Below are 27,815 nucleotides of genomic sequence, written 5' to 3'. Positions count from 1 at the left end.
TGGAGGATCCCCGGGGGGGGGGGAAAAGTACAATATGTGAAACCAAAAATCCAGGAATAAATGAAAAACCATCCATAATTTGGCTAAACACGGAAATAACGGAATATGTATATTGAAATTATAATCTTAGAAAAACTCCTACATGAATTGCAAGAGTTAAAGATCTTGATTCTTTTACCGTGAAAACTTCATTCAGGTCAGTAACTTTGATTAGCTTAGTTCTTTCAGAAATAATTTACTAAATAATGCCAAGCCAAGCAACACTCAATCACAAGTAGTTTGTTTTAGTTCTAATGTAATAAAATAAAACACACCAATCTAGGATGAAAAGTTTTGGGAGGAGAAGAAAAGGCGAACCAGTAAACCACTTGTTTCCCACAGTCCAAAGTAGACCAAAAATACAAAAGTGCGCAACATAACGGTTAAATCCTGTCTTTTTTCTATTTATCCCTTTTTATTTCGTCACTGGTTTGCTTAGTGGTTAAATCATTAGACCTTGAATTTAAAGGTTATGCACGAGAATATGGTTTTGAATGCAAGTATCCTTCTCAAAAGGACTTGATGCATTATATTCGATTCTGCCTGTCACTAACCACAGGCCACAATTTTTTTTTTTAATCGTCACACAAAGCCCAGCTGTGAAGCACGTTGAAACAGTTGCGGCACAGAAAGAGAAATTCTATAAATTGTACCTACACAAACCATAAACGCCATTCATCAAGACTCTTTACATTCAGAAGTCCACAAACGTGCTGCATACTACAGCATAGTTCATCATTAGAGTTCGTGGTTTATAGCATTTAAAAATCAGTGATTTAGCGTTTTGATTTTCAAATTTAGCGTTTTGTAGCATCTAAACTTCTCAAATTTAGCATTTTGTAGCAAATTGGTTAAGAATAGGCAAAATTTGCTAAATTGCACACACAACAGTTGGGAGTAAAATCATGCTGTTTAATCACACATTGCTCGTCATGCAGTTTTGAATTCACTATGGAAAATAAGACAAACATCAACATAAGACTGCAAGAAGTATTAACGAACACACAGGAATATGCTTATTTTCAAATTTACAAACACAATTTCAAAGTGAAAAATACTATTCTGAACGTATTTATTTATCACAGTACAACACACCTACAAGGAAGAGGAATTTCAATGATGATTTAAGTACAACATGCCAATTATTTAAAAGGTGTCCTTCATTTGAGACCGCCTATCAGTTACAATTATGTTGTACTTGCTAAAAAAAACTCTACATCGACACTGTTCGTAGAGGCCCAAATGTACAGAAGTGCTGCCAAGGCAAAGGAAAGCCTGTGTATTTGCTGTTTGATTGACTGGTCTTTGCAGTGCTCTTTAGCCAGTGAAAGAAATTCCACACATTGAATGATTTAACCCTTTGGCCTGCCATTACTTGTGAAAGGAAATATTCCCTTACATACTATTTATTTTTTCGTCACTTTAACATAAATTTGATTAATCACATAGGCTACATAAGAATACACAAAGCAAAGTGAGCTTTTAGCTCATCTATAGTAACAGGAAACCAATGTTTTTGTTCGTAAGTATTACTGGTTTCAAGGGAAGCAGATAAATTAGCAAGAAATGTAGAGGCATAGGTATTGGTTTCCTTAGTAACGTGATCCCAGAACTGTGGGTTTAGATATTCATTCCCTAAGTCCATTTCTTTCGGATTATTACCCAACCCCCTCCTCACTATAGAGTGAATTTCAAAAACTGGTTTAGATGTTACATTATTGTCAACAAGCTCATAATTCCAAGTATCGTTTTACTAGACTTCTCAATGGGTGAGTTGGCCGTGCGGTTAGGAGCACGCAGCTGTGAGCTCATCCAGGAGATAGTGGGTTCGAACCCCACTGTCGGCAGCCCTGAAGATGATTTTCCGTGGTTTCCCATTTTCACACTAGGCAAGTGCTGCGACTGTGCCGTAATTAAGGCCAAGGCCGCTTCCTTCCCATTCCTAGGCCTTTCCTGTCCCATTGTCGCCGTAAGACCTATCTGTGTCGGTGCGACGTAAAGCAACTAGCAAAAACAAAAAAAAAACAAAAAAAAAAGTAGACTTCTGACTCGCTCTTGTTGCATTCTGGTTTTGTCACGTAGTTTCGATTGGCACTATCATCTCGGAATCACTTTCATCACTGTCATTTGAAGATGAAGAATTTTCACTCTCTAGAGAATCTTTTCCACTTTCAACATCACTATTTTCAAGCCAGTTACGAATAAACTCATCCATGCCGCGCTTGGATGCCGCCATGATTGTTTACAACGAGCGGCTAAATGAGGTGCTTTTTATTTTCCGTATTTCAGCTCAGAGTTACTTTTTACACGGAGAAAATAGCTTCAGGTATCATCTGACATCAATCGGTTAGGCTGCGAAACAAAGAGAATAAATCTCTCCGACCAGCTAACTGCGATAATGAACTTATAGATGTTCCGTGCACCAAGACGGAAGTGTCCGTCAAAGCATGTTACCGCTTTACGATCACAGTGGGCGCCGTAATAATTATTTCTCCTGAAATAAATAACAACATTTATATCTTATTTTTAAGAAAAATGCATACTTTTTAAAAATATATGTTTATTTCGTATAAAACTGAGAGTTTCGCATCTATTTCGCATAAATTGTATAATTTCGCATTTTATTTCGCATTTTATCGCGAATTCGAAATCGCTAAAAACCACCCGTACGGGTCATATAAGATGAAGGCACATACACTGACAAAGTTTCGGCATATTTTGCATTTATCGCAAATGCTAAAAATCACAAACTCTATTCATTGAATATTCCAATGTTGAAAAATGATCTACATGAATTAAACACAATCAGAAACCTAGCCAAGGCCAATGGATATAATAAACATTTCATCGAAGGAATAATAAATAGTCAGACATCGACTTTCCACTGTCCTTGATAAAGAAGAAAAAACAAACTTTTGTATCTGATTAGCTTTATTTTCTTCCTCACATTTTTAGTCTGCTTTGGACTGCAGGAAACAAGTGGCTTTCTGGTTTGTTTTCTTCTCCCAAAACTTTTCATCCTTGACTATTGTGTTTTATTTAATTAGATTAGAGCACTAAAAAAACTAGTTGTGATTGAGTGTTCCTTGGCTTGGCGTTATTTAGTAGCTTATTTTTGAACGAGCTAGGGTAATCAAAGATACCTACCTGAAATAAGTTTTCAAGGGAAAGTGACAGAGTTTCCACTTTCACGTTTAATAATCCACAGATACACCAGATTTCTAACATTATCAAAAAACGTGAAATAAAAATATCTTTTAAAGCAGGAAGTCAAGACCTAGACACTAAAATGAAGTTGGTTGTTACCACGCAGTCCATAGAGGCTCAACTAGATGTATTTTTTTTTTTAAATGCATCAATTCTGCAAAACAGAAACTCGATAATAATAAATACTATAGATGAGGATGAGGTGTTTATATGCTTAAATGTAGTAGCTGTCTGTCCACCTATATCGGCCAAACAGGTAGAAACTTTGCCACAAGGTACTTACAATATGTAAATTAATGTAAATACAGTAAAACCTTGTTAATTCGATGCCGTTGGGAGGCAAAAATCGGAGTTTGAATTACGTGATTTCAAATTAACGGCCAACTCTTAATTCAGAAATGCCAACCCTTGCCGCATCAAAAAATATTCTAAAACCTGTACTGCATGCAATTAACCTTAATTCAAAGTTTAAACCTTTGAAATGCCATGGAAAAAAAAACAATTTCCAAAATATATCCAACAAGGTGCATTTACAGTATTCAAATTCACAATACAATATTCACTTGGATAACTCACTGACAAACATAACCTCACGCAACAAAAGAACACTAGAGCATGATTGAAAGACGAGGAGAAATCTAAGCTGGCTCCCCTGAGCAAGTCCTTTATTCATTGGATTACTGAACTGAATGCATTTTATATGTCCTGTACTTGCACGGAAAGTATCCGATGCCCTTAAAACATAGTGGTTTATCAAACTTTCCTATGATGAGGGGAGAAAGTCTCTCGCTTCCGTCTGCATTCGAACACAGTACAGTGACTCGCCTATCCTTGTACGATTTCCCACCATGGTACTTGTCTCGTATTTCAGAAATGCGAACTCTTGCCGCGTCACAAAGTATTCTAAGACACATTAATGCAAGCAATCACCTTGATTAAAGTTCTCTGTGTTGTCTCTACTACTCGTATTTTAAATGTGAATTATTATCTTATATGACCTGTATTAATCTTTCACTATTTTGGAGATAGTACTTGCTTTTAAATGATGTATTTAGGCTATACACGTTTACAGCATGCTATACTGGAGCAAATAAAAGCAATATGTGCAATTTAAGACAAATTATTTTGCGTTATAATTATTGCGGTATAAAATATCATTATCTTATACCGATTGGTTTTGTTAATAATTTCACTGAAAAATTATCGTTAAGAAACAGTTGATGAACTCTATTCAGAGTCTGGTTTCATACCTCGCGTTAGTTTGTAGTTGTAGGCTGAAACCACTTTAAACGGCAATTTCTTGAAATCGGGATCTGTTGATTTATAATTGTGCCAGCCGTCAGCATCAGGCACATGTTGGGTTACGGTACTCGAGTCGACCATCGCCATTTCACTTTTAGGCATCGTGAAATGCTATTAGATATATTCATTAGTATACAAGGAAGGAGCAGAGGTGCAAAAATACTGTGGTTTTGTGTGTTACCTGACATATACAACATCCGTCTTACTAATAAACGGTGTATAACTTTTATACAAGGTTTATACACTGTTTATATGAAATTCGTTACTAATAAACCATATATAAGCCTCCTGTGTATACATCTGTTATAGTTATTCATTGAATTGCTTATACAGACCAGGACCCTTGTATAAGCGTTGTATAACAGTGAGTAGCGGAAAAAGAAACGAGTGAACAGTTTATTTTCGTGGTATTTATTGTCTACAGTAATATAATCGTGGTGAAATATTCGACTTATCCATTTAACGTTGAACTCACATTGAAAGAATGGACGATAACGTTGATGATCTTCACGATATTTTAAACATAGAAGACATACACCATTCAGAGGTTATGGAGGCTAGACATCTTCGTAAAGTAAAACACTTTAAAGAGATGGAATGACAATGAATAACTATAAAAGAAATTATGGTTGGGTGTATTTTTGTGTAATAATGTGTTACTGCTTAATAGACTTTTGATATTGCGAGCTTATTATACATTATCTGCCCCTACAAAGATCTTCCTCAAATTTGAGTACCTATAAAATGGGACATATTCCTCGATATTAAAAAATGGCATAACTTGAAAACCATGCGTAATATGGTATCCATACTTTGTAGTTGAATACGCAGAAATATGATGTATAAATGCTTAATAGAAACTTTTTTGATCAAACCTTTCATTTAGCTACAAAACAGGTTTTCCTTTCTCCTGAAAAGTAAGGATTTTGGAATGTGTACCCTTTTCAACTCCCCAATTCAATCACAGTTGCTTACGTTTTCCGTACTATCCCAGTTAGGAGCTATTGCTCTTTTCTTAAGCTTTTTTTTTTTTTTAACACAAGCAAGCTGAAGAAATGTTGATATCAGTATAACCCAATTTCCAGCTGTCTCACTTAGTGTTACCACTGCCTTTTCGATATGCCATGCTACTGTGCGACTTTCCGGAAAGTTTTGCTCGTAGATAACCAGCAAAAGCGATCATAAAGGCGGTGAACGTGCGAAATACGTCAGGGAACTGCAGGAAGAGATTCCTACGCCTTGGAACGAATGTATACGTGCTGTATAGTAATACAATGCGTATACCTTGTTTATTAGTAAGAAAAATATAAAACACTTATACAGGGTTTATTCACTGTATAACTAAACAAGAGTTAAACAACTGTATAAGGACTTTTTATTAGTAAGACGGCATATATATGACTAGAAGAGCACATGGCGACCCTGTTTGTTTACTGTCGCTTGAGCTTCCGTGTGCGTGAGTGGACAGCTGACTGCCACACTGCCATCTAAGTAATAGATTTTTGACTGACTTTCAAATAGTATCTGGATTCTATAAAGTTCCACGCTGAACCAAAAGATGGCAGTACAGTATATTATCGTGTATTTTGTCGGCTAAGAGACGCCAGACGATCGGTGAGCGATGCAATGACATGTATATGGATAAGAAAGAAATTCCACCTGTCAATACTGTTTTTTGTAAATGTAGACTTACATCAGTACCGGTTTCGACTCTATTTGGTCATCATCAGCTGACAAATCATAATATTATATCTATTAGGCATTGGCTTGTGTTACTTACCTATAAAGATATCGTCATCCATTAGCACATTCGGATGTGTCGTCTCTACTACTCCCCTATGACGAGGGGAAGAAGTCTCTCGCATTGCAGCACAGTGCAATGACCCCCCCCCCCCCGCCCGTACGATTTCCAGGCTGGCACTTCCCTGCTATAAAACCGTAAGTCCGTTTCGGCTTGGCATTAAAAAAAAAATGCAGTTTCATCGGCGTTGACAATATTTGGAGCGTACAAAGAACTCGTAAATAACGATGCAATGTCATGTCGGGTCTTGCCCGACATGAGACCGGACCGGGAATATCTTAATGTCGGGCCTCACCCGACAGAAAAATCTATTCCCGAAATGTATCCAACAAGGTGCATTTATATTATTCAAATAATGCACTTGAATAAATCGCTGGCAAACATAACCTCGTGCATCGAAAGAAAAAAAATCAGCACGATTCAAAGGCAAGGGCAAATTATGCTGCCTCCCTTGTGCAAGTCCTTTATACATTGGATTACTGTACTGAATGCATTTTACATGTCCTGTACAGTACTTGCACGGAAAGTACCCGACACCCTTAAAACATCGTGGTTTATCGAACTTCCCTATGACGAGGGGAAGAAGTCTCTCGCTACCGTGTGCATTGCAATACAGTGCAATGACCCCTCTTGTACGATTTCCCGGCTGCCACTTTCCTCCTATAAAACTGTAAGTCCATTTCGGCTTGGCATGTAAAAAAAAAATGCACTTTAATCTGCATTGACAATATTTGGTGCATACGAATTGATTATATGAGCCATGCTTTTTCGCCAACTGCCAGCGTCGCCGGTGTTTGCGGATTCTGCTTCTCTACACACTGCCTGCAAAGTGATATTATGGTGTTCCTTAAAATGCTGCATACAAAAGAATTACGATTTTACTCAAACTTAGCAAATACTGTACGAAGAAATCTGTAGATACACCAAAGTGAGTGAAAATACTGAAATCTACACCAGCATGGTCCAGAAGATGCATTCTATCATGACACGGATCTATTTCAAATTTAAATTACTCTGAAAAAGCAAACTATTTTTGATATAAAGGCAGTTTGAATTAAAAGTCTGAATTTCAGTAATGGGACCGACATTATTCTTCGAATTATGAATTATCCCTATTTTAAATTAATCAATTTAAATAACATGTAAAGCCATACCTTATGTTTCCAGGAACAAGAGCCTCTTCGAATTAGGCGGGACTTTGAATTAACCGATTTCGAATGATCAAGGTTCTACTGTATAATAGATTTTCAGCTATGGGAAAGCATGATGGATTCAAACCATAAATTCGCGAATATTGATCAAGATCTGAAAACTTAAAAATAGTTAATAAGGGCTCTCGGCTCATTATCTTTGTTTCATTCATCTGGATGGATACTTAAATCCCAATTTCAGCCTGAATGAGATATCAGATAAATCAAACCCTTTACTTCATCTGTTAATCCCTATTTTCAACTAAAAGAACTGAAGTAATGTAAACCCTGTTTTTTATTTTTCTGCAAATTCCCTCTAGCAATCGCCCACAGTTCCACATCCCTCAGCCCTACCTTAGGCTACACTATACTTCCCTTCTCTTCCTCCTCTCATCTACAACTTAGCTAAATTCTATTTCTTTGGATTTTCTCTTTCAACTTTTCAAGGATCCTTATTAAAAACAAATGAACATCTCAACATTTTTCCATCAGGATTATTCTGTTCACATTTTTTCATCTGAACAAGTATTAGTATCGTGTTTACTCACTTATTAGAATCCTCCCCCCACTACTTTTACAGCCATAGAGTAAGGGGCGTCCAATATGCTATAGCCTCAAATTTTGTGCAGTGAACACATGACTTCTAGGCTCTAAAGAACTAGAAATTGTACATGTAAATATTCTACAGTACAGTATTTAACAAATGAATGTATTCTGAGTTTCATCAACTATTTTTGTTGGAAGACAGCATTTCTAAATTTAAAGAGACAATAAATTGTGAACACATGATTTCTAGGCCTACATATAAAGTAAATATAGTCAGTTTTAGTTACTCTTTTATCACGTCATTCGTTTCATCTCATTAATTCCTCTGATGAGGTTGACGTCAGGAAGGGCATCCCGTTGTAAAAACTCACTACGAAGATTCATTTCACTTCATACTCAACCCCGAAGAGGAAAGGGATAAGGGTACCTCATCGTATTATGCATTATTAATCTGTCTCTGTCAGTTGAGGAGTAAACCTGATCACTGCTTTAATTTGAATTATCGTCATCTTGTGCCGCCAGCTTCCCTGCTACTGGCATGTCGCCATTCCAAATGATGTAATCGTGACGGCCATCTCATCAGCCATGCATTGCCATCGAGAGCATTCAATATCCCGTCTTTTTGAAACTTTTAAAATTAGTTTTGTTGCCGCCTATAGAGTCCAAAAAATGAGAATCTATTCGCAGATGGTTTCTGGAGATGGTTTATTCCCAGTTGGTGTATGTGTAGCAGAACTCGCCTATCTAGTACATAGTGACAAGAAGCATTCTCTGGATAACTGTGGCTTTTAAAAATCAGACCTTAATTTTTAATTATATTTCATGTTTGTTCTCTACATTTATCACATCAGGATTTACCTAAACAGCTGTAATGAAGATAAGAGAGACTGTATTGATTAGGTTGGGTATGCTATCAAGTCTCCAGATAGTGCCAGAAGTTCCACAACGAAAGAACAAAAATAAATAACAGGAAAGCTTGCCACATTGATGGATATCTACAGGTGTGGTGGTGATGCGATTTATTGTCATAACTAGCTGATGTACCTGTGCTTCGCTACGGAATTCTACATTGTATACAGAATTCTAGGTTAGATAGTGTTCACGTTGTGTGGCAAGATTGTATTAAATTGCATAGCTCTTAACGTTGCCCTAGAAATGTGACGGGGAAGTCACCAAGCGTCTTTTCTCATATGAAGACTGGATTAAGGAATTTTCATTGTAATGGTAGGCCTGTTTGCCTACCTTCAGTCACAGTCATGTTGGAGATTTTTCATTATACTGGCAGACATTCACTCTCCACATGCCTTTCTACATCCTCAGAAAGACTGTCTTAGTGGTTTTCCCAACTGAAATGAACATACGTCATTACAATGACGTTGGTAGAAATGGAACGATTAAAAGCAATGCTTGTATAATACTCGATCAAATGAAAAACCACACATTTTCTCACTTTTAACAAACATTTCCATGGCTGGAATGACCAAGCCGCAGACATCCGTGATCCGTGAACACTCTTCATCTGTTTTTGCCGGGGGGCGGGGGTCGAATACTGCAGAGTCCTGGGATAAAAACTATTCCGTTTAACTAATCTGTTTCCTAGGAGTACCCGATGAGTCGGAAAATCTCAGTTCGCTACACTGGCGGCAGAAGAATCTATGTGACTTGGAGCCAAATTTTTCCTTCAAGCCAGAGGAGAAACTCCCTCTTCACTGCTAATTTAGCTACTACTGTATTAAGTGAGCCTCTTTCTTAAGTGTGCACACTGCTCATTCAAAACAGTGCGCTGGAGTAGGGATTGAATAGCTGGAATACTATGATGAACCAGTGTGTTACGTACCAGCAGTATCAGAAAATGTATGAACCAGAGGAATGGCATTCTAAAGAAGAAAGTTTTCTAACTCCCAGCTATTTCCCGCCAATATTCAGTCAGGCTCTTATACTCGGTACCCAGCAGTAATCCCATCTATCGGAGTTGAGTGGCAGCATAAGAGACAAAGAACATCACAACAAACAGTGGTCAATATAACGTTATTGTTGATTAATGTTATGTGCTTTCGATATTGTAGGCCTTCACATAGTTTTCTTCTGACTGTGAAATGCGTCTCTTATCATAGTCAGTACGGTAAAACTGAATAAAACATAAATGATCGGAAATTGTATTCTCTATAACTTTTGTTATGTAGTACTTTTCGATAGAACCAATAACATAGGTACTGTACCATTCCATTGTTCTCTAAGCATTTCGCAGGATCGATTTACACGCGATTACCCGTAATGGAGTTAGATACAACACACAAATGTCAAAGAAAACGGTATTGCGGAAATAAGGAAACGGTTATGATCATGATGGTAGTGCATATGACAAGAAAGAGATCAAAATTGTTGCGCCTAACGCTGAAGAAAAATACACAAATGAATGCATACTGCTAGTTAACGGATGCAAATCCTATAAGAAGAAATATACGTGATATAATATTAAGGCATATAAAAGAGAGAAGAAAAGAAGTTACTACAAGCCTCTATACGTATAAAATACATATTATATATCAACATAAATAATATAGTTGCATCATATACGCAAGAAATAAGAAGGATTAAGCAAGCCATACATAGAGAAGAAGGCATTGAACAAGCCTTGCTTAAAAAACGAATTTAACGCAACAGCTAGAAATATTAAGCCAACTAGCAATTAATAGCCATTAGAAGAAGATAAGACTGCAGTAGTCATCTTGGGAATCTGTCTCATATTTAAAGAAAAGCCTATATTAAACCTGACTACAGACCTGTTCGGGGCCATGCCAACCGAGATGACTGAAGGAGAGAGAAATGTTCCCGTTAACGACTCTGTGGCGCCCGGTGAAGGATGGAGCCTGACCACAGCCGACAGAGGACCAAACCAAAATGTTCCCGACCGCGTAAAGGAAAGAAGTTTTCTTATTACATTAAACATAACAGCTAGGTATCTTGTAATGTAGTAGATTTGCATTTTGTTGAATAGGGAATAGGTCGATTGAATCTTCAAAATAAACCAAGTTAAGTTATCGCGAGTGACTTGATAATAAGAAGATGTACAATATTAGAAGGATGCACCTTTCAATACTTCGTTGTAAGTTGAACTAAAAAGAAGTCACAACTTGTTTATTGGGACCGGTTTCGACACATTACAAGTGTCATCATCAGCCAAATAGTAAAGTAGGGCAAGATATAAAGATCTTAAAACAACTAATACATTGAACACAGGCAAAAAATTAACATTGATTCATATCGTAGCAATTCAGTTAATGTCCAAAACACAATGATCGCAGTCAAGAGAGTAAACAGAACATCATTGTCTTGCGCCGAAAACAAATATAGTTGAAGTTCACAAGCAGGTCAAGTATGCACTTATGTAGAGTCGTTGCTAGACAGGTCTTGTAGGCATTTGTTTCTCAGGCCGAACAGTAAAAGGTGACGTAATTGAAGTCTTAGGAAAACAGTGTAGGATTTAATTTCGTCAAATTCAAAGTAGATATATAAGTTTGAGAATAATTTAAAACATTAAAAAGAATAAAGCCAAATAAAATATATTAAAAATAGGAAGAAATAATAAAAGAAAATTGCAATGTGAGGTTCAACTCGAAACTCGAAACAACTGGCCGTAGTAATTGATAGATGAATGGGAGATGATAAAGAAAAGGTTGGGGAACGTTTATTAGAGGGTGGTGGTGATTATTGCTATTAGAGCAAGTACAAATGGGTAAATATCTTCTATATAACACTAAACCGAGGAAAAAAGAGGAAGAGGTCCCTTTACCGATATCTTCCTTTTTCGAAGTGTCGGACCTCTTCCTCTTTTTTCCTCGGTTTAGTGTTATATAGAAGATATTTACCCATTTGTACTTCCTCTAATAGCAATAATCACCACCACCACCCTCTAATAAACGTTCCCCAACCTTTTCTTTATCATCTCCCATTCATCTTATCAATTACTACGGCAAGTTGTTTCGAGTTGAACCTCACATTGCAATTTTCTTTTACTATTTCTTCCTATTTTTAATATATTTTTATTTGGCTTTATTCTTTTTAATGTTTTAAATTATTCTCAAACTTATATATCTACTTTGAATTTGACGAAATTAAATCCTACACTGTTTTCCTAAGACTTCAATTACGTCACCTTTTACTGTTCGGCCTGAGAAACAAATGCCTACAAGACCTGTCTAGCAACGACTCTACATAAGTGCATACTTGACCTGCTTGTGAACTTCAACTATATTTGTTTTCGGCGCAAGACAATGATGTTCTGTTTACTCTCTTGACTGCGATCATTGTGTTTTGGACATTAACTGAATTGCTACGATATGAATCAATGTTAATTTTTTGCCTGTGTTCAATGTATTAGTTGTTTTAAGATCTTTATATCTTGCCCTACTTTACTATTTGGCTGATGATGACACTTGTAATGTGTCGAAACCGGTCCCAATAAACAAGTTGTGACTTCTTTTTAGTTCAACTTACAACGAAGTATTGAAAGGTGGATCCTTCTAATATTGTACATCTTCTTATTTCTCTATTCAATACGGAACGATCATGAAGTTTTTAACTTTAAATGACTTGATAATATACGAATGTTGTGATGGAGTTAGTACTCTTCAGAAGAAACTAGACAATCCATACGATAGGGAAAGTTACTCAAGTAGATATCAGTGTTATTTCAAAAATGTTATATGATCATATCAGAATTTGCCATGATACGAAGGCAATGATTAGGAATAGAATACAGTAATATTTTAAAAGAAATGTAGGATTTGTTTGTAATATGCAAAGGTTATGTTGTCACACGTAATTGATAGGAGGTTAGATATGGATATCAAAACAATATGAAGACATGTTAATGTTGTAAGTGAAGTTCATGATCCAAAGATGCATTTAAATGAGAAAGGAGTTACTTATACGCTGATATGAGATATTTGAGATGAATATGTGATATACTTCGAAAAGATATGAAATGGAAAGAGACAGTTATGAAACGACAATATAAGAGAATAATAATGAAGAAATGGAATGAATATGTTGCCACGATGATTTTGTGAAAGATTATGAAATATTTTGAGGAGGTTATGAAGAATATTGGCGTAAATTCAGATCAAATGTATTTCTGGGAGCAATAGTTCCATGTTATTGATTCAGATTCCATATCAGATATTAAAGATAGCTTGACGTGATACTTATATTGTGAAATCGCAGGAATGAATCCTGTTAGGGTAAATTAGTCAAGTAATTACTTATTTTCAACCTGATAATCCTACAGTGGGGTATTGTATTCTAAAATATGTGTTATGATAGATGTTGATAGTTACGATTAAACATTCGTACATCTTTCCATTTATTTATATTGGATATTAGTCACTTGCAATGCTTGACAACGGTATTCCCTGATGTCTAGTTAAATCGTAGATTGTAGATTGAATTTCCATTGCAGTTATAAATTTCTGTATTTATTTTTGATACATACTTTTCTTGATTTAATGATTAAGTTGATGTTGAATGCAACAGTAGTTAATTTAGTAACTTAAATGAATAGTAGCCAATGTTTGCTACAAAGATATATGAAACCTAACTTGATTGTGTTAGGCACAATTTTATGAAACGACGAAGATGATTAAGAGGAAAACTACCTCGAATAACTCAAGAACTTCAGAAATTATGAAAGGATATAGACCAAATACTTAAGAATATGTAACTTAAAGAGGAATTGTTTGATTTTTACTGAATTTCACATGATTATCTGCAAGTAATTCACATTTTACTTTTATTGATGAGATGTATTATATTTCATTTCTATAAAATATTGTATTTCACATTTAAAAAATTTTTTATTTATTCATTTTTTTTTTTTTTTACCAATAAATGATAGTATGTAGGACACGTTGATATATTATTTCCACGAACCTGCCACGCTGGCGTAGCAGGGGGAGAGCTGATACTCCCACGTGGCAAGTCCCAGGTGGCGGATAGGGGAGTCCTAACCGGCTTACCGGCAGACTGGACGGAAATAAAATACCTCTCCCGGACCGGACCCCCCCCCCCCCCCTTGTGGGTGGGGATGCAGACGAAGAATCCACCCAGGGTATCCCCTGCCTGTCGTAAGAGGCGACTAAAAGGGGCAACCAAGGGATGATCTAATTAGAACCATGAGACTGTTTGTAATTAGTACCATCACGCAGGGAACACCATGAGGCACATATACTTGCGCGTACTTCCTCTATGTTAGGTACGCAATAGGTTTGTGATTAATAGCAACAGCGTGTAAATCAGGAGGTGGGTCCTACAGTACCTGTATGAGCGACACCATGGTTCTGCCTTACCTATGCTGAGTTGCCAGTATGTGATGAATTCTACGGGATAATACGAGTCCCTATGGTTAGTCCACTTACATGAGGAACGCCATAGGTTTGCGTTGCCTGCAGATAGCGCCGCAGTGTGCGAAACACCATAGGTCTGTGTGACGTGCGCATTACACTACCTGTGAATAGTACCATAATGTGTGGAATACCGTGAGTCTCCGCTACTTTTGATTAGTACCGCAACATTACACATAGCATGATTCTACTTTCCTAGCGATAAATACCATTGTGAGGTGCCGATAACCTGGATTTTGGACCCGATCCATAATCGATTCAGCATCGTGCTATAGAAGCAGTCCCATGGTCAGTAATACTATTGTTTTGTGCCAGCTTCTGTGCATGTGAGGCACTGTGGATCAGATCCACTGATCGTTTAAAATTCATATCCGTCCATCCATTCATTCTTCGTCCTCACGCTTTGAATTCGGTCAGTGGAAGATTTTGGACTTTTATGTTGTCACTTAATTTTGTCTCATTTCATACCATTAGGAGCCGATGACCTCGATGTTAGGCCCCTTTAAACAACAACCTTCAATCAATCGATATATTATTTGGAACTGCAAGCAATGAAAGAATATAGAATTAACCCTTTCCCACCCTTAGCACCTGACTCTTGACTTTGCCTTCCGGTCCTTAGTGCCCGAAATCGCACGGCTGCATTATCTGCACACTTACGCGAGCTATGAGCTAATTTTTTTTATTTTCAGCTTTGAAGTGTTTATGAGGCATTTATGAACACGCAGTACAATCTACAAGGTTTAGGAAATGAAAGAAGAGTGATAATCTCTCTTGAAGTCACCTAGGAAACGGTCTAGAACTTCCGCGAGTGCGGGTCAGCTGTTTCGTTCGTAAACATGGTGGGACTGAATACTGCGGATAATGAAACTGAGCTGAATATAGGTGACAAAAGTGACACAGAATCGTTGAGTAGAGGTGGAGGTGAATTTTTAGTGAGGGAATAATGTATCAACGAAGATAAGTTTACTGATAACAGTGATATAAGTGAAAATGGATATCAAGAATTCGGACCTGATTGCGATGCCGCGGTATTTCAGGTAACACAAATATTTCGTTTTGTTAACGTACTCCGAATGATTATATCGATGATGTTGAACTAGTCCATAATTTCAAAAGAGTATTATGAGAAATATATTATTTTTGACATATGATAGGAGGAGACAAACTACTCGGTGAGATAGCCACTTGCATATACAATCAATGCAGCATTCAAACAGGCACATTCCGGAAACATAGATACAGAATGTGAAGACACTTGCTCAGGGGAAATAGAAGCTGATATACAGTATACATTCCACTTCCAGAAGCACGTGGTTATTGGTTTAGAGGGATTTGTACAACATGAGAATGTGACAAATAGAGCCTACCTTTGTGTCGAGTACCACAATTATGGGGGTGGAGGTTTGAACCAACAACCTTATGACTCAATTAATACAGAAATGGATGTGATGGTATGTTTTCTAATATTATTGAAATTTTGAATACATTGTGATCAACAGTTTTTATTATATTTAACTTTTTCTGAAACAGTGTGCTCTGCTTCAGTTTTTCCTAAATAATAGGTTGAAATCTAGTGATAAGCGGACTGAAAATGTGGGCGGCAGAGGGTTAAGGAATTTTGAAGCGATGCGTTATCCGTAGACATTCATATGCAATTATGAGAAGTTGGAGGAATATTTCAATTGCGTCACTGCATCTTCTGGAACTCACATTAAAAATACAACCTACAACTTTACCCTGGGAGAAGAGTTAACCAGAGTTTTCTTATGCATGTCGCAGTACATAATTTTTAGGCGCCTTCCCCTAAACTACAGTTTCATTCAGGGTGAATAAAATTGTTTATAGCTTAGCCTGTAGTTTCTTATTCCCCGACTCTATATATCGATTTTCATTAATTCTGTTAACCCATTTTCTCGTGGCTCGGCTTTGATAGGGACTTTAATACAAATCGATGAATATCTGTGTTATCATAGCCAGTACGGTAAACATGCATAAGACGTAAATGATCGGAAATTTATTTCTGTATAACTTACTTATGTGATAATTATCGATAGGACTACTAATAATATAAATATTTGAGAATTAAATTTTAGGCTTTCCCCTAAACTACCATTTCACTCAGCGTGAATAAAGTGATTTATAGCCTAGATTGTAGTGGCTCATCCCCCGACTTTACATACCAATTTTCATTAAATTCTCTTCGGCCGTTTTCTCGTGATGCGTGTACATACATACATACATACAGACATACGTTGCGGAAAAGTAAAAAGTGCATTTCCTTGTTACTGTGGACATGACCGATGCAGAAATACCATTCTTTTCAAATTCTGAGCAATGTACAGACAAAACTCTTATTTTATATATATAGATGTTTAATTTTATATGTTCGTTGTCCATTTTTTTTTTTTATTAACGCATAGTAAGTTTTGTTTGACATCTCCAAAAGTAGTTAATGGGGACATAAATTCAATAACATCATCAGTAGTAGTAGTAGTAGTAGTAGACCGGAAAGAGTTAAATCTGGCAGTACAGTACCAGGAATCAAACTCAGCCCCCCCCCCGAGAATGGCAGCTAATTGTGCTAACAATTACGCTGGTGGACATTCTTAACTACAAAAAACAGACATATAGCATGACTGACGCGTGCTTGCATTGTGTGGGTTGGACACGAGGATCTATTCACCTATTTCTGAGACATCATCAGAGCTGCAGTAGGCCTACGCTATGGACATTTCTTAACTGCGAAGCACAGGTGCACTGTATGACGTTGATGTGTGTTTGCATGGTGCGGGTTGTACGGACAAAATTATTCACAAATTTGTGTGATGTCACCGGAGCTGCAGTAAGGCTTAAACCCGCTTCCAAGCGGAATCGTTCTTCTCTGACGAATTACGTTGGGGGGGAGCGTGGGCTTTGTGCAAGTTTTTTCATTTTTTTTTCATTTTTTTTAAATTTTTTTTATTTTTTTTTATTTTTTTTTGTCTTAAAAAGTCAGGGGGGTCTAATACATGAATAAATATGGTATTTTAAGTGTTTGACCTGGTCTTTTAGGGATGCATTGTTCAAATTTAAAGAAAACGTTGAGAACTTACACCCTAGAACAAGTGTGATCGTGATGAATGTTAATCATTCAACTCTTTACTTGTCTTAAACTGAATCACTGTCAACAGTACACTCTTATAAATTTTATCCATTATAATTTATGTCTTCCCTTAACTTTATGATTATAATCTATCAGCTTCATTGTCCGTATTGATAGTTCAAGTATACAAGTATAAAGTCGGAAATATTCCACCTAATCAATACTTTATTATATGAGGTATCTAAAATATTTCAATCACATTAACCCATTCACTGCCAAACCCGTACATATACGTTATTGAACGCTGTTCCACATCCGCTAAACCCGTATAAATGCGTTTTGGTGTGTGTACTTCACCGATCTCACAAGTGAACGCGATACAGTGTCATGCTTTGAGATTCCGTCGAAATGCTCAAAGAAGTTCTGTAATGCAGATATACCACTCCATTTCACATGTTTTGAAAGCGATCAGGTGTTATTTCAGCTTCGTTGGAGTGGAACATCTTTCCCGCTAACGTGTAGCCATCACGGCGTCTTGAAGTATACATTCATCTCTTGTTGACGAAGAAATTTAATTTTTCCTCATAAATCAGGCGTATAGTTTCAAACATGGCCAAGTCCGTTGAGCTGGGGGGTTTTTTCAGGAGAAGCAAAAAACTCGTTTAGGTTATTAATTCATATATATTCAGACACTTTGATATTTATGTTGCTTAGCAGAGGCTTCTGATTCATTACCAAACAATTTTTACAGTCTAAATATGTTACATGAATTGAAAAATGTATTTAAAATTTGGACTTGACCATGTTTGAAACTAACTGTGGGACTTGGCCGATTTTGAAACTTACGTAAGAGGACTTGGCCATCTTTGAAACTTAGATTAGAAAATTTGGCCTAATACCTAAAGAAAAAAGAAATCTAGATTAGGCCTATTTTTCAACTGTGTTCATCTTGACTTTATTTAGAACAAATATGATTAAAAAGTGATATACGATTTAGTGAAAAATCTTTACAGATTATTGTTTAAAACATTATGTTTGTGTAACATTACCCAACATTGTAACCAATGTAGAGGCTAATTAACATTTAAATAGTGTATATTTTGTAAATATATGGATTCATGTAGCTACTTCAATGTATATTCTTCATATTATACCTATTCAATACCATCGCGCCTTCGAAACATATCACCGAGCCTTGATTAAATCACCCCTAACAACACGTTGTTGATTGTACTCATCTCAGCTGTTTTTCCCTCATGCGCTTCAAGGTGGAAAGATCACGTTGCCGCTTTCTGGTATGGCGTTTATTAATTTCTTCCATTTTATTGCACAGCAAATATGAATACTATTAAAAACCACCAATTACTTATGTATATATTTATAAAAAATTTATTAAAATACACGCAAACAAAACCACCACATGTGACTCGAACAAACGTCACGCTGCTATATTACCGGAAGAAAACACATGATTGGATAGCGCAGGATTATTGGCCCATGCGGGTTAACAGGGACTTGGCCGACTTTGATATGAAACCTCATTCTTTGCTGCAATTTTAAATGCGATCTGGCCGAATTTGAAACCCACTTTCGTTCCCGTTGTATTCATCTTGTAAAGAGGAATCCATGGAAGTCAAAACATCAGAACGTGAAAAAGATGGACTTGGTCGTGTTTGAAACTATACGCCTCAAATAGTGATTCTGGAGAGCTATATTTTGATAATGATGGAGAATATCTAAGTGGCAATATTGAACTACAAGAAAGTGTGAGACAAAGTAGTAATGATGAGTCCCAAGTGGAATTGTCACCTCTTCCTCAGATAAAATATTTTTTCCACAAATGTAAATGATTTTGATGATACCAGTTTTTGGATCAACAATATAATATTTCAGTAATAGTATCGCCGAGCGGAGTAGCCGCGCATTTTAACATGCTACGTCTATGGTGCCAAGCTCTGCAATCGGCAGGCAAGTGGGTTCGAAACCCACCATCAGCTGTCCTGAGAATGTTCTCTTTCTTTTGTGTGTTTTTTTTTTTTTTTTTTCACTCCCAAGCAAATGTTGGGACAGTTTCTATTCATAAACCACAGCCGATTTTTTCCACTTCCTTACCCAGTTTCATTCACCATAATTCATTTCATATTCATTATCTTCTCAACTGAGGTTTGCACCGGGAAGGGCATCCGGTCATAAAAATATGCTGTAAAATATAATCTCACTTCATCCCCGACACTGTATTGGGCTGCAAGGCTAAGGGGACGATATGCATTCCATTAATAGTATCAGTGAAAATGTATCTGTAAAAGTGCTTCTTCCTTTTTTTTTTTTACCCGGCCCGCATGGCTCGGCTGGTCATCAAAACTCGGCAGTATAAAGGTTAAAAACACAGTACCGGTTTTGACCCATCGTTTAGGTCATCATCAGCTGCTGATGAACCTGCTTATTCATAACGATTGTACAATACAAAACATTACTTAGTCTAAACTTTAGTGACACAAATTTCATTAAAATGTTATGTAATAATGTTGAAATATACTTCAGGGTACAGTTCTTAAAATCTAAAAAGTCTTTAGCATCCTTATGACATGTTTAAAAATATCATGTGCTGTATTGATAACATGTCCACTAATTGCTTTCTAGAGTACTTTGCACTGGGCTAGTTGGCACTGCGGTTAGGAGTGCGTGGCTGTGAGCCTGCATCCGGGAGATAGTGGGTTCGAATCCCACTGTCGGCAGCCCTGAAGATGGTTTTCCGTGGTTTCCCATTTTCACAGCAGGCAAATGCTGGGGCTAGGCCTTTCCTATTGCATCGTCGCCATAAGACCTCTCTGTGTCAGTGCGACGTAAAGCCACTAGCAAAAAAAAAATTTTATTTTGCTGGGTTGCAATTGTGAAGAAAATATTTTTGGTAGTATAATGGGGCTCTGTTCTTGCTAAGTACTCATTCATTTCTCAATCCATTATTTTGCTGATAAACATGCTTGATTTTTATACTAGAACTTCATGTTGAGATATAAGTTGCTGTATTATGAAATATCAGTGTCAATAGTAGTAAGTGTGAATGCTCCCCTCTTTATACTTGTGTTTCATTTGGACAATGTCAATTGATCTATAAGAAAAAGAAAGGGTAAAAGTGAATTTGACTAATAGAGAGTGCCTATTGAACGTGTACTTCGTTTTCAATGTGATTGAAATATTTTAGACACTTCATATAATAAAGTATTGATTAGGTGGAATATTCTCGACTTTATACTTGTGTTAAGTTTATGATTTTGACTGATGATGGTCTCTAGGAAGACCGAAACTGTTTTCAATTATATGTAACTTTTTTAGGTTAAAGTAAAAGAGTATTAAAAAGATGGAAACATTTTAGCTCTTGTTTTACATTATCCTTACTCCTAGGCAGCGAAAAATATCAGCTTGCTTTTCCGCCGTTGTCCGAGTGGCTTTGGCTTTTTTGGCATTGATCAGTTTGTATCTGCATTAGTCATTATCGTAACTCCACTGGGTTTTTTTTAAACTTCTGGGCAGTTCTAGTTTAGGAAAGGTTACTCCAGTGAAGCTGAACTGTAGGATTGCAGCAAGATATAGCAGATATGTTAGGTTCAGGTCAAATGAACTGTATCACTATTGACCTTTCCAAACCTTTTGATAGGGAATATTGTGAGAAATTACCAACAAAAATGAGGGCTATTGGACTAGATAAAAGATTGGCTGAATGGGTGGGTACAATTCTGGAAAATAGAACTCAGAGAATTAGAGTAAGTTAAACGTTATCTGATTCTGTAATGATTAAGAGCGGGGTACTGTTGGGCAGTATCATTGGATCTTTGTTTTATATATATATATATATATAAATATATAAATGATACGAGTAAAGTAATGGGATCACAGATATGGCTATTTGTGGATGATGTTATAGTGTATAGAGTGGTAAATGAGTTGCAGGTTTGTGAGAGACTGTAGGGGGACTTAAACAATGTTGTGAGATAGGCAGCAGGCAATGGTGAATGTGTAAATGTGATGAAAAGTCAAGTTGTAAGTTTCACCAAGAGGAAAAGTGCTCTCAGTTTTAATTATTGTGTTGATGGGGTGATAGTACAGTAGAAGTCCGTTATAGCGAGAATTCATAATGGCGAAAAATTTACTCACTATAGTGGAGTGTCGTTATATCCGATTTTTTGTAAAAGTCGAGAAAAAACCCATACACATTAAATTCAGTATGAAATGGCAATCAGTTTGTTCAAAATTTGAGTTTTCGCAGATAATATCCACACTGCGGCTTACTTGTTTGTTGTTTTTCGAAATCCGATACTACGTGAAAATGTATGTTTAATTTTATTCTGAAAAATAAATATTACCACATTTCTCCAAATCCAAGACAACTCCCACTTTTTTGTTCAAAAAAATTTAATCAGGCTTAAACAGCTCTTTGTAAAATCATATGAATGTCTTTTCTTATACAGTACGCATTTTTTGACTGTAGACGCCGAACATTGGCGTTGGTTATGCCGTATTTTTTGCGGCTGTACAATTATGCTTTATTTCAGCGGGTTTAATAACTATTAACTTAAAATTGGCATCATAATATCGAAGGGAACTCGTTGAAAATTTGCCGGCAATAACATTCCACACATCTCTACAATACGACGATCCACCAGGAAAATATTCTTGCTTACAATAAAACTGGTACTTTCACTCAGCGTCAGATATAACTGGCTGCCGCTACACGCACGTCTTGCTTCAGCGGATAGCGATGCATAGGTCTTAATCGCAGATTTTGAAAGCCAACGAACGAGTTTATTGCGCCGCAGTATGGCAATTTCGCCCATGCATTTTTGTGTACATACCTCACAATTTCATATTCAACTTCTTTAAAGCGTCCTTGTTGCGGGCCACTGAATGCATTTTTTGTGCAGTACGCATTTTTAAGCTATCTTTGTCTTCACGGTAACGCCGAATATGAGCTTTAATTAGGCCTATATTTCAGAGTGTTTAATAGCCATTAACTTAAAATTGGCATCATAAGATCAACGAGAACCCGTTGAAAATTTTCCGGCAATACCTGTTCCACGTATCTGTACAATAGGACGATCCATCACGAAAATATTCCTGCTGTCTATAAAACTTAATTTTACTAAGCGTCAGGTAAAGCAGATGCGTTATAACTCTGCTACTGATAGCCGTGGCCTTTCTAAGAATTCGAAGGCTCACATATTTTGATGCCATTCTGCAGATTTGAGAAACGTTTTTGTAGAGGATAATAGAATTTTCCGAGATCCAGTGACGTTACACATAGGCACTCTATGACCAGTCGCTGCGGCTAGCGATATAGGCCTATGATAAAAAGGTGGTCGTTTATTATCAACGAGTTTTGTGCACGCGCGCGCGAAAAGAAACACGGTGGTTACTGCAGTAGTTGCCAGTGGTGTTCATTTCTATCAGGCCGTGAATGCAAAACGACCCTTGATTTTTCACACGAGATTCTGAGAAAAAAAGTCTTGGATTCGAAGAAATACAGTATCACTCCAGAGGCTTCTGTAGCAATCATTTCAGTTTTCTTTTTCAAACGGCATCACCTAACCTAACCACATATGTATCATGGAAACCTATTTGAAATGCATGTAGAGAAATGATAACCTCGTCGCAAACAATTGACATGAGAATAGCTTTCCGAAATTTAACTAGACGCGAGAAAATATGAACTATCCTCTGAAATCAGTGATAGTACCATGCCATATCTTGAGGTGTATCACTTTCTTACTTAATTTCAGTATACGGTATACCATTAAAATTAAGAGATTGTTTACTTCAGCCTTTATTTTTAACGATTTAACAACTGCTATTGGCCACGTTATTTACGCATTTGTTACGAAAAAGTCTTATCCTCCTTCATTTCGAATTTTCTTTTGAGAACAGCAGTCGATGGGTATTACTCATAGACTCCAATATCGCCTTCGAATGTTGATGAGAGAGCTCGCAAATGCACATAGCGCGAAAACTATACTGTGTACTGAAGATGATCGATCACATTTTGTGGCAAACGTTTCAGTTTTATTATTCAAATAGCGTCACATATCTTAACTTATCTGTATTATATGTATGATGAAAACATACTTCAAGTGCAGGTAGAGAAATTATAACCTTCTCGCTATAAATTTACATGATAATAGCCTTTCTGTAATTTAAATGGACGCGAGAAAATATAAACGAACCTCGTAATCAATGACGCACTCTGCCATATCTTGAGGTGTAGGCCTATCTCATTCTTACTTAATTGCGGTATTTAGCATTAAAATTAAGCGATTGTTTATTCAGCGTTTATCTTTAACGAGTTAACAGCGGCTATCGGACACGTTATTTACGCATTTATTATGAAAACATGTTCTCCTCTTTCATTTTCCTCGCGGAAGAGCAGTAGACAGGTATTACTAATCGACTCGACGAAACGCCTGAAAAGCCTTACATCTGATATGTTTTTGACATTTTTGAAATGCTCTATTGGTGAAAAATATCTAATTCCCTCCATGGGAATTAAGAATTTTCCATTGCCTTCGAATGTCGAAGAGAGAGCTCGCTGGTGGGCATAGCGAGAAAACGATACGGTACCGAAGATGATCTACTGCATGCAGTATAATGACTGGGTGCATAAATATCGGCAATGGAAAAAATCGAGCGCGCATAATCGCTCGTAATAACGGATGCGTCAGTGATAGGGTTCTCACTGTAACCGAAGAAAAATACAGAGTTTTATATTGGAATTTTGAAGGGACGGACAAAAGTTATCGTTATAACAGGCTTCTCGTTATATGCCGTACTCGCTATAGCGGACTTCTACTGTACTTTTTTTTTTTTAATGTAACGGCAGTTTGAATTGAAAGTCTGAATTTCGGTAATGGAACCGACATTGTTCTTTGAATTGCGAATTATCTGTATTTCAAATTAAACCATTTAAATAACATGCAAAACCATGCCTCATGTTTCCGTGAACGAGAGCTTCTTCGAATTAGGCGAGATTTTGAATTGTCAAGGTTCTTCTGTACAATATAAAGTACTGATCTATACACGTAAGATGACTAGTGAAGTAGTTTGCCATTGCTTTCCTCGCTTGGTCATTACGACTGATGCTATGAGTAGCACCTTTCGTAAGACTCACATGTACAAGTTGTGCTCCAAATGTTATTACTCTGTCCACCTATACATACCTCAGCGTCTTCCATACTGTCACCATGAAATTTGTGTTTTATTCTGCCCTGTGCGAAAAACTGTATGAACATTATACTCCATCTTTGCGATCACTTGAGATGTCAGATAGATGCTCTTCAAAACATATAATTTCATAAATTCAGAAATTTCTTGAAAATTATGGTGTGTGCTTTCTGTCATTCTATATAGATGGTTGCCCAGTTGTACTTCCTCTCAAAACAATAATCAGTAATAAAGTTGTCATTCATTTTCAGCATGCAAATTTTATTTTGACTATTAAATTTGTAATATTTTAATTATTGACTTGCTGACGAACTTCAGTTGTTGTGCCCTGTGCGTTCTGCATCATGTAACTGTTACATTACTCACTGTTTGTTTGTTTGTTTGTTTGTTTGTTTGTTTGTTTGTTTGTTTGTTTGTTTGTTTGTTTGTTTGTGTCTTTATGAAGTGACTGCTTGTTCTATATTTGTTTGTGTAAACAATTTCATAAAGAACTACTGTCTTCAAATTTGTTTTCACGTGTTACTAATTCTTTATTTTCGATCCTTTCAGAACCTGCGGCAGTACAAAGAAAGTCACAACGAGTCTGAGATTCTTATGTCTGCATTATCGGCAATGCAAGATAAGAATGCGCATTTAGAGAACAGTTTGAGTGCTGAAACTCGCATTAAGCTTGATCTCTTCTCAGCCCTGGGCGAAGCCAAGCGTCAATTGGAAATCCGTGAGAGTATGTATTTCTCTTTTACTTCTCTTTTACATATATCCCTTTTGTTTTGTAAGGTAAAAAAATTGTGTAATGAATTTGAACAGCTATTTAAACCCATTTTATGTTATTCATCATCTTAAAGTGTGGATGTGTTAATATTGACGAGTATCGATTATCATTACTACTGATTTGTTTACAGAGTACTTTGGCTTCAGGACAAATTAGATGTAACCCCCCGTGGGTGGGGGACGCAGACGAAGAATACACCCTCGATATCCCCTGCCTGTCGTCAGAGGCGACTAAAAGGCATGACCAAGGGATGATTATATTAGAACCATGAAACTCCTTGTGATTAGTACCATCACGCAGGAAATACCATGGGTTGGTTTTCCTTGCGCGTAGTACCACTACGTTAGATACAAATAAGGTTTTGATTAGTAGCAAACGAGAGTGCAACGGCTTTTACAGTACCTGTGATTAGTAGCACTATATGAGCGACGCCCTGGGATGACGGAACCTGTGGTTTTGGCTTGCCTATTATTAGTACCCACTTTATGATGAACACCACGGGATAGTACGAGTCCCTGTGGTTAGTACACTTAGGTGATGAACCCCATAGGTTTGCGTTGCCTGTCAATGGCGCCGCAATGTGCGAAACACCCTAGGCCTGTAATACATGTGTGAATTTGATTACCTGTGAGTAGTACCATAACGTGTGGAATACCGCGAGTCTATGCTACTTTTGATTAGTACTGCAACATGACAAACCATGGTTCTACTTTTCTAGTGATAAGTATCATTATGAGGGGCTGATTACTTGTATTTTGGACTCCTTTCTACTAGAAGCATCCTCGATTCAGTATCGTGCTATAGAAGCAGTACCTTGGTAGGTAATACTATTGTTTTACGCCAGCTTCTGTGCATGTGATGCACTGTGGGTCAGTTCCACTGATCGTTTTAAATTCATATCCATCCATTCGTTCTTCATCCTCACGTTTTGAATTGTGGTTAGTGGAGGTTTTGGGGTTTTTAATTTGTCATTTCATTTCATCTCATTTCGTACCATCAGGGGCCGATGACCTATATGTTTGGCCCCTTTAAACAACAAGCATCAATCAATCAAATTAGATGTAACTTCATTCTTAGGCAGGAACCGTGCTCAGTATTCTTCACTTTAAAAATTCAAAACAACGCATTAAAAACACAGTTCCCCAACTAGACCATGGTTTTGTCTAAAAGAACAAATCATTTTTATTTTTATTTTGAAGGCTTATTTTCAGCTCTTGCTTTTTATCCCCCGCCATAGGAATGTGATGCTCCTGAATGCAATCGGTGGACAGAGAGTCTCTGCTGCCGTTTATGTTCTTGAATAACCACTCCCACATCTTGGAGTTATCTAACTTCCCAGCATCAAAAACGCCTCGTGTCGATAATAAATTCATTTTATCTTCTTTTTATCTTCACCTCTGTGAGCAATTCTCCCACAGATAACTCCTGCTTCAGTGATCTCTTCTGTTTACTACACTTGTGGTTATCACTAGCGGTGTGTTTCATCATTGTGTCCCCTCTTTCTAACTTCATCCTTTTATCATAAAATTTTAACATTATTTTTTTAATGTTCATGTAAAACCCCTCCAAGCTGAATTCACTTGCCTGTGGATATACCGTAACGCCAGTCTTAAGTATTGCATCTAGTGACATTTATTCTTTTCACCTACAATTTAAACACTCCAATCAGTTCAATACAGAATGAGTTTGACCTTGCACAGTGGTGTGAAGAGCGTGTCTAGTAGGACATGACTGAGAAGAGGTGTCTACACCTGCAAGTCTTTACCTCCTAGGCCTCTGAACTAATCTGACCTTCAAGCGCAACATTCGCCCACTGCTTGAAGAATCTCTATGTAACCTATTTCAATGACATCATTATACTGTATTCGACTTTATTTACATCATGTGAACAACTGAATCTTATGACATTTACCATACTATGTAGATTTGTCATTAGGACTTTATTATAAATGCAACACAAGCTTCAAGATCCTTCTCCATCAGGAACATTTCGCTAGAAACATTTTTTAATGGCTACTTTGAGCCTCATTTTAATATTTAATATATTACGTGCACAGCTTAAAAGTTTTTATCAAGTTAATATCATTGTGACCATTTCTCATTTTCAGTTTTAACTTTGCAAGGTTACACTGTAATAACCAAAATCTGCTCAACTTTTAATTCTCACATGTTTCATCTAACATTATTGTACTTCTACATTGTTTTTGATCTATTTGATGCTTTTGTATAATTTGATTTATTGGCCGATGATGACCTTGAACAA

At 36.8% G+C, this 27,815-nt stretch overlaps 1 protein-coding gene across 1 annotated transcript in view; it reads left to right on the top strand.

Moving 5' to 3' along the window:
• Positions 1 to 27,815, top strand: part of LOC136857567 (macoilin-1) — a 258,858-nt gene that overhangs the window by 225,281 nt on the left and 5,762 nt on the right. The window contains exon 12 of the mRNA XM_067136330.2: positions 25,330 to 25,504. Within this exon, the coding sequence (XP_066992431.2) occupies positions 25,330 to 25,504 (175 nt within the window). The remainder of the gene's footprint in view (positions 1 to 25,329; positions 25,505 to 27,815) is intronic.

The sequence above is a fragment of the Anabrus simplex genome, chromosome 1 (genome assembly GCF_040414725.1).
Source record: "Anabrus simplex isolate iqAnaSimp1 chromosome 1, ASM4041472v1, whole genome shotgun sequence".
Lineage (NCBI taxonomy): Eukaryota > Metazoa > Arthropoda > Insecta > Orthoptera > Tettigoniidae > Anabrus > Anabrus simplex.
Note: the sequence above shows the minus strand (reverse complement) of the source record. Positions and strands in the feature narration are given on the sequence as shown.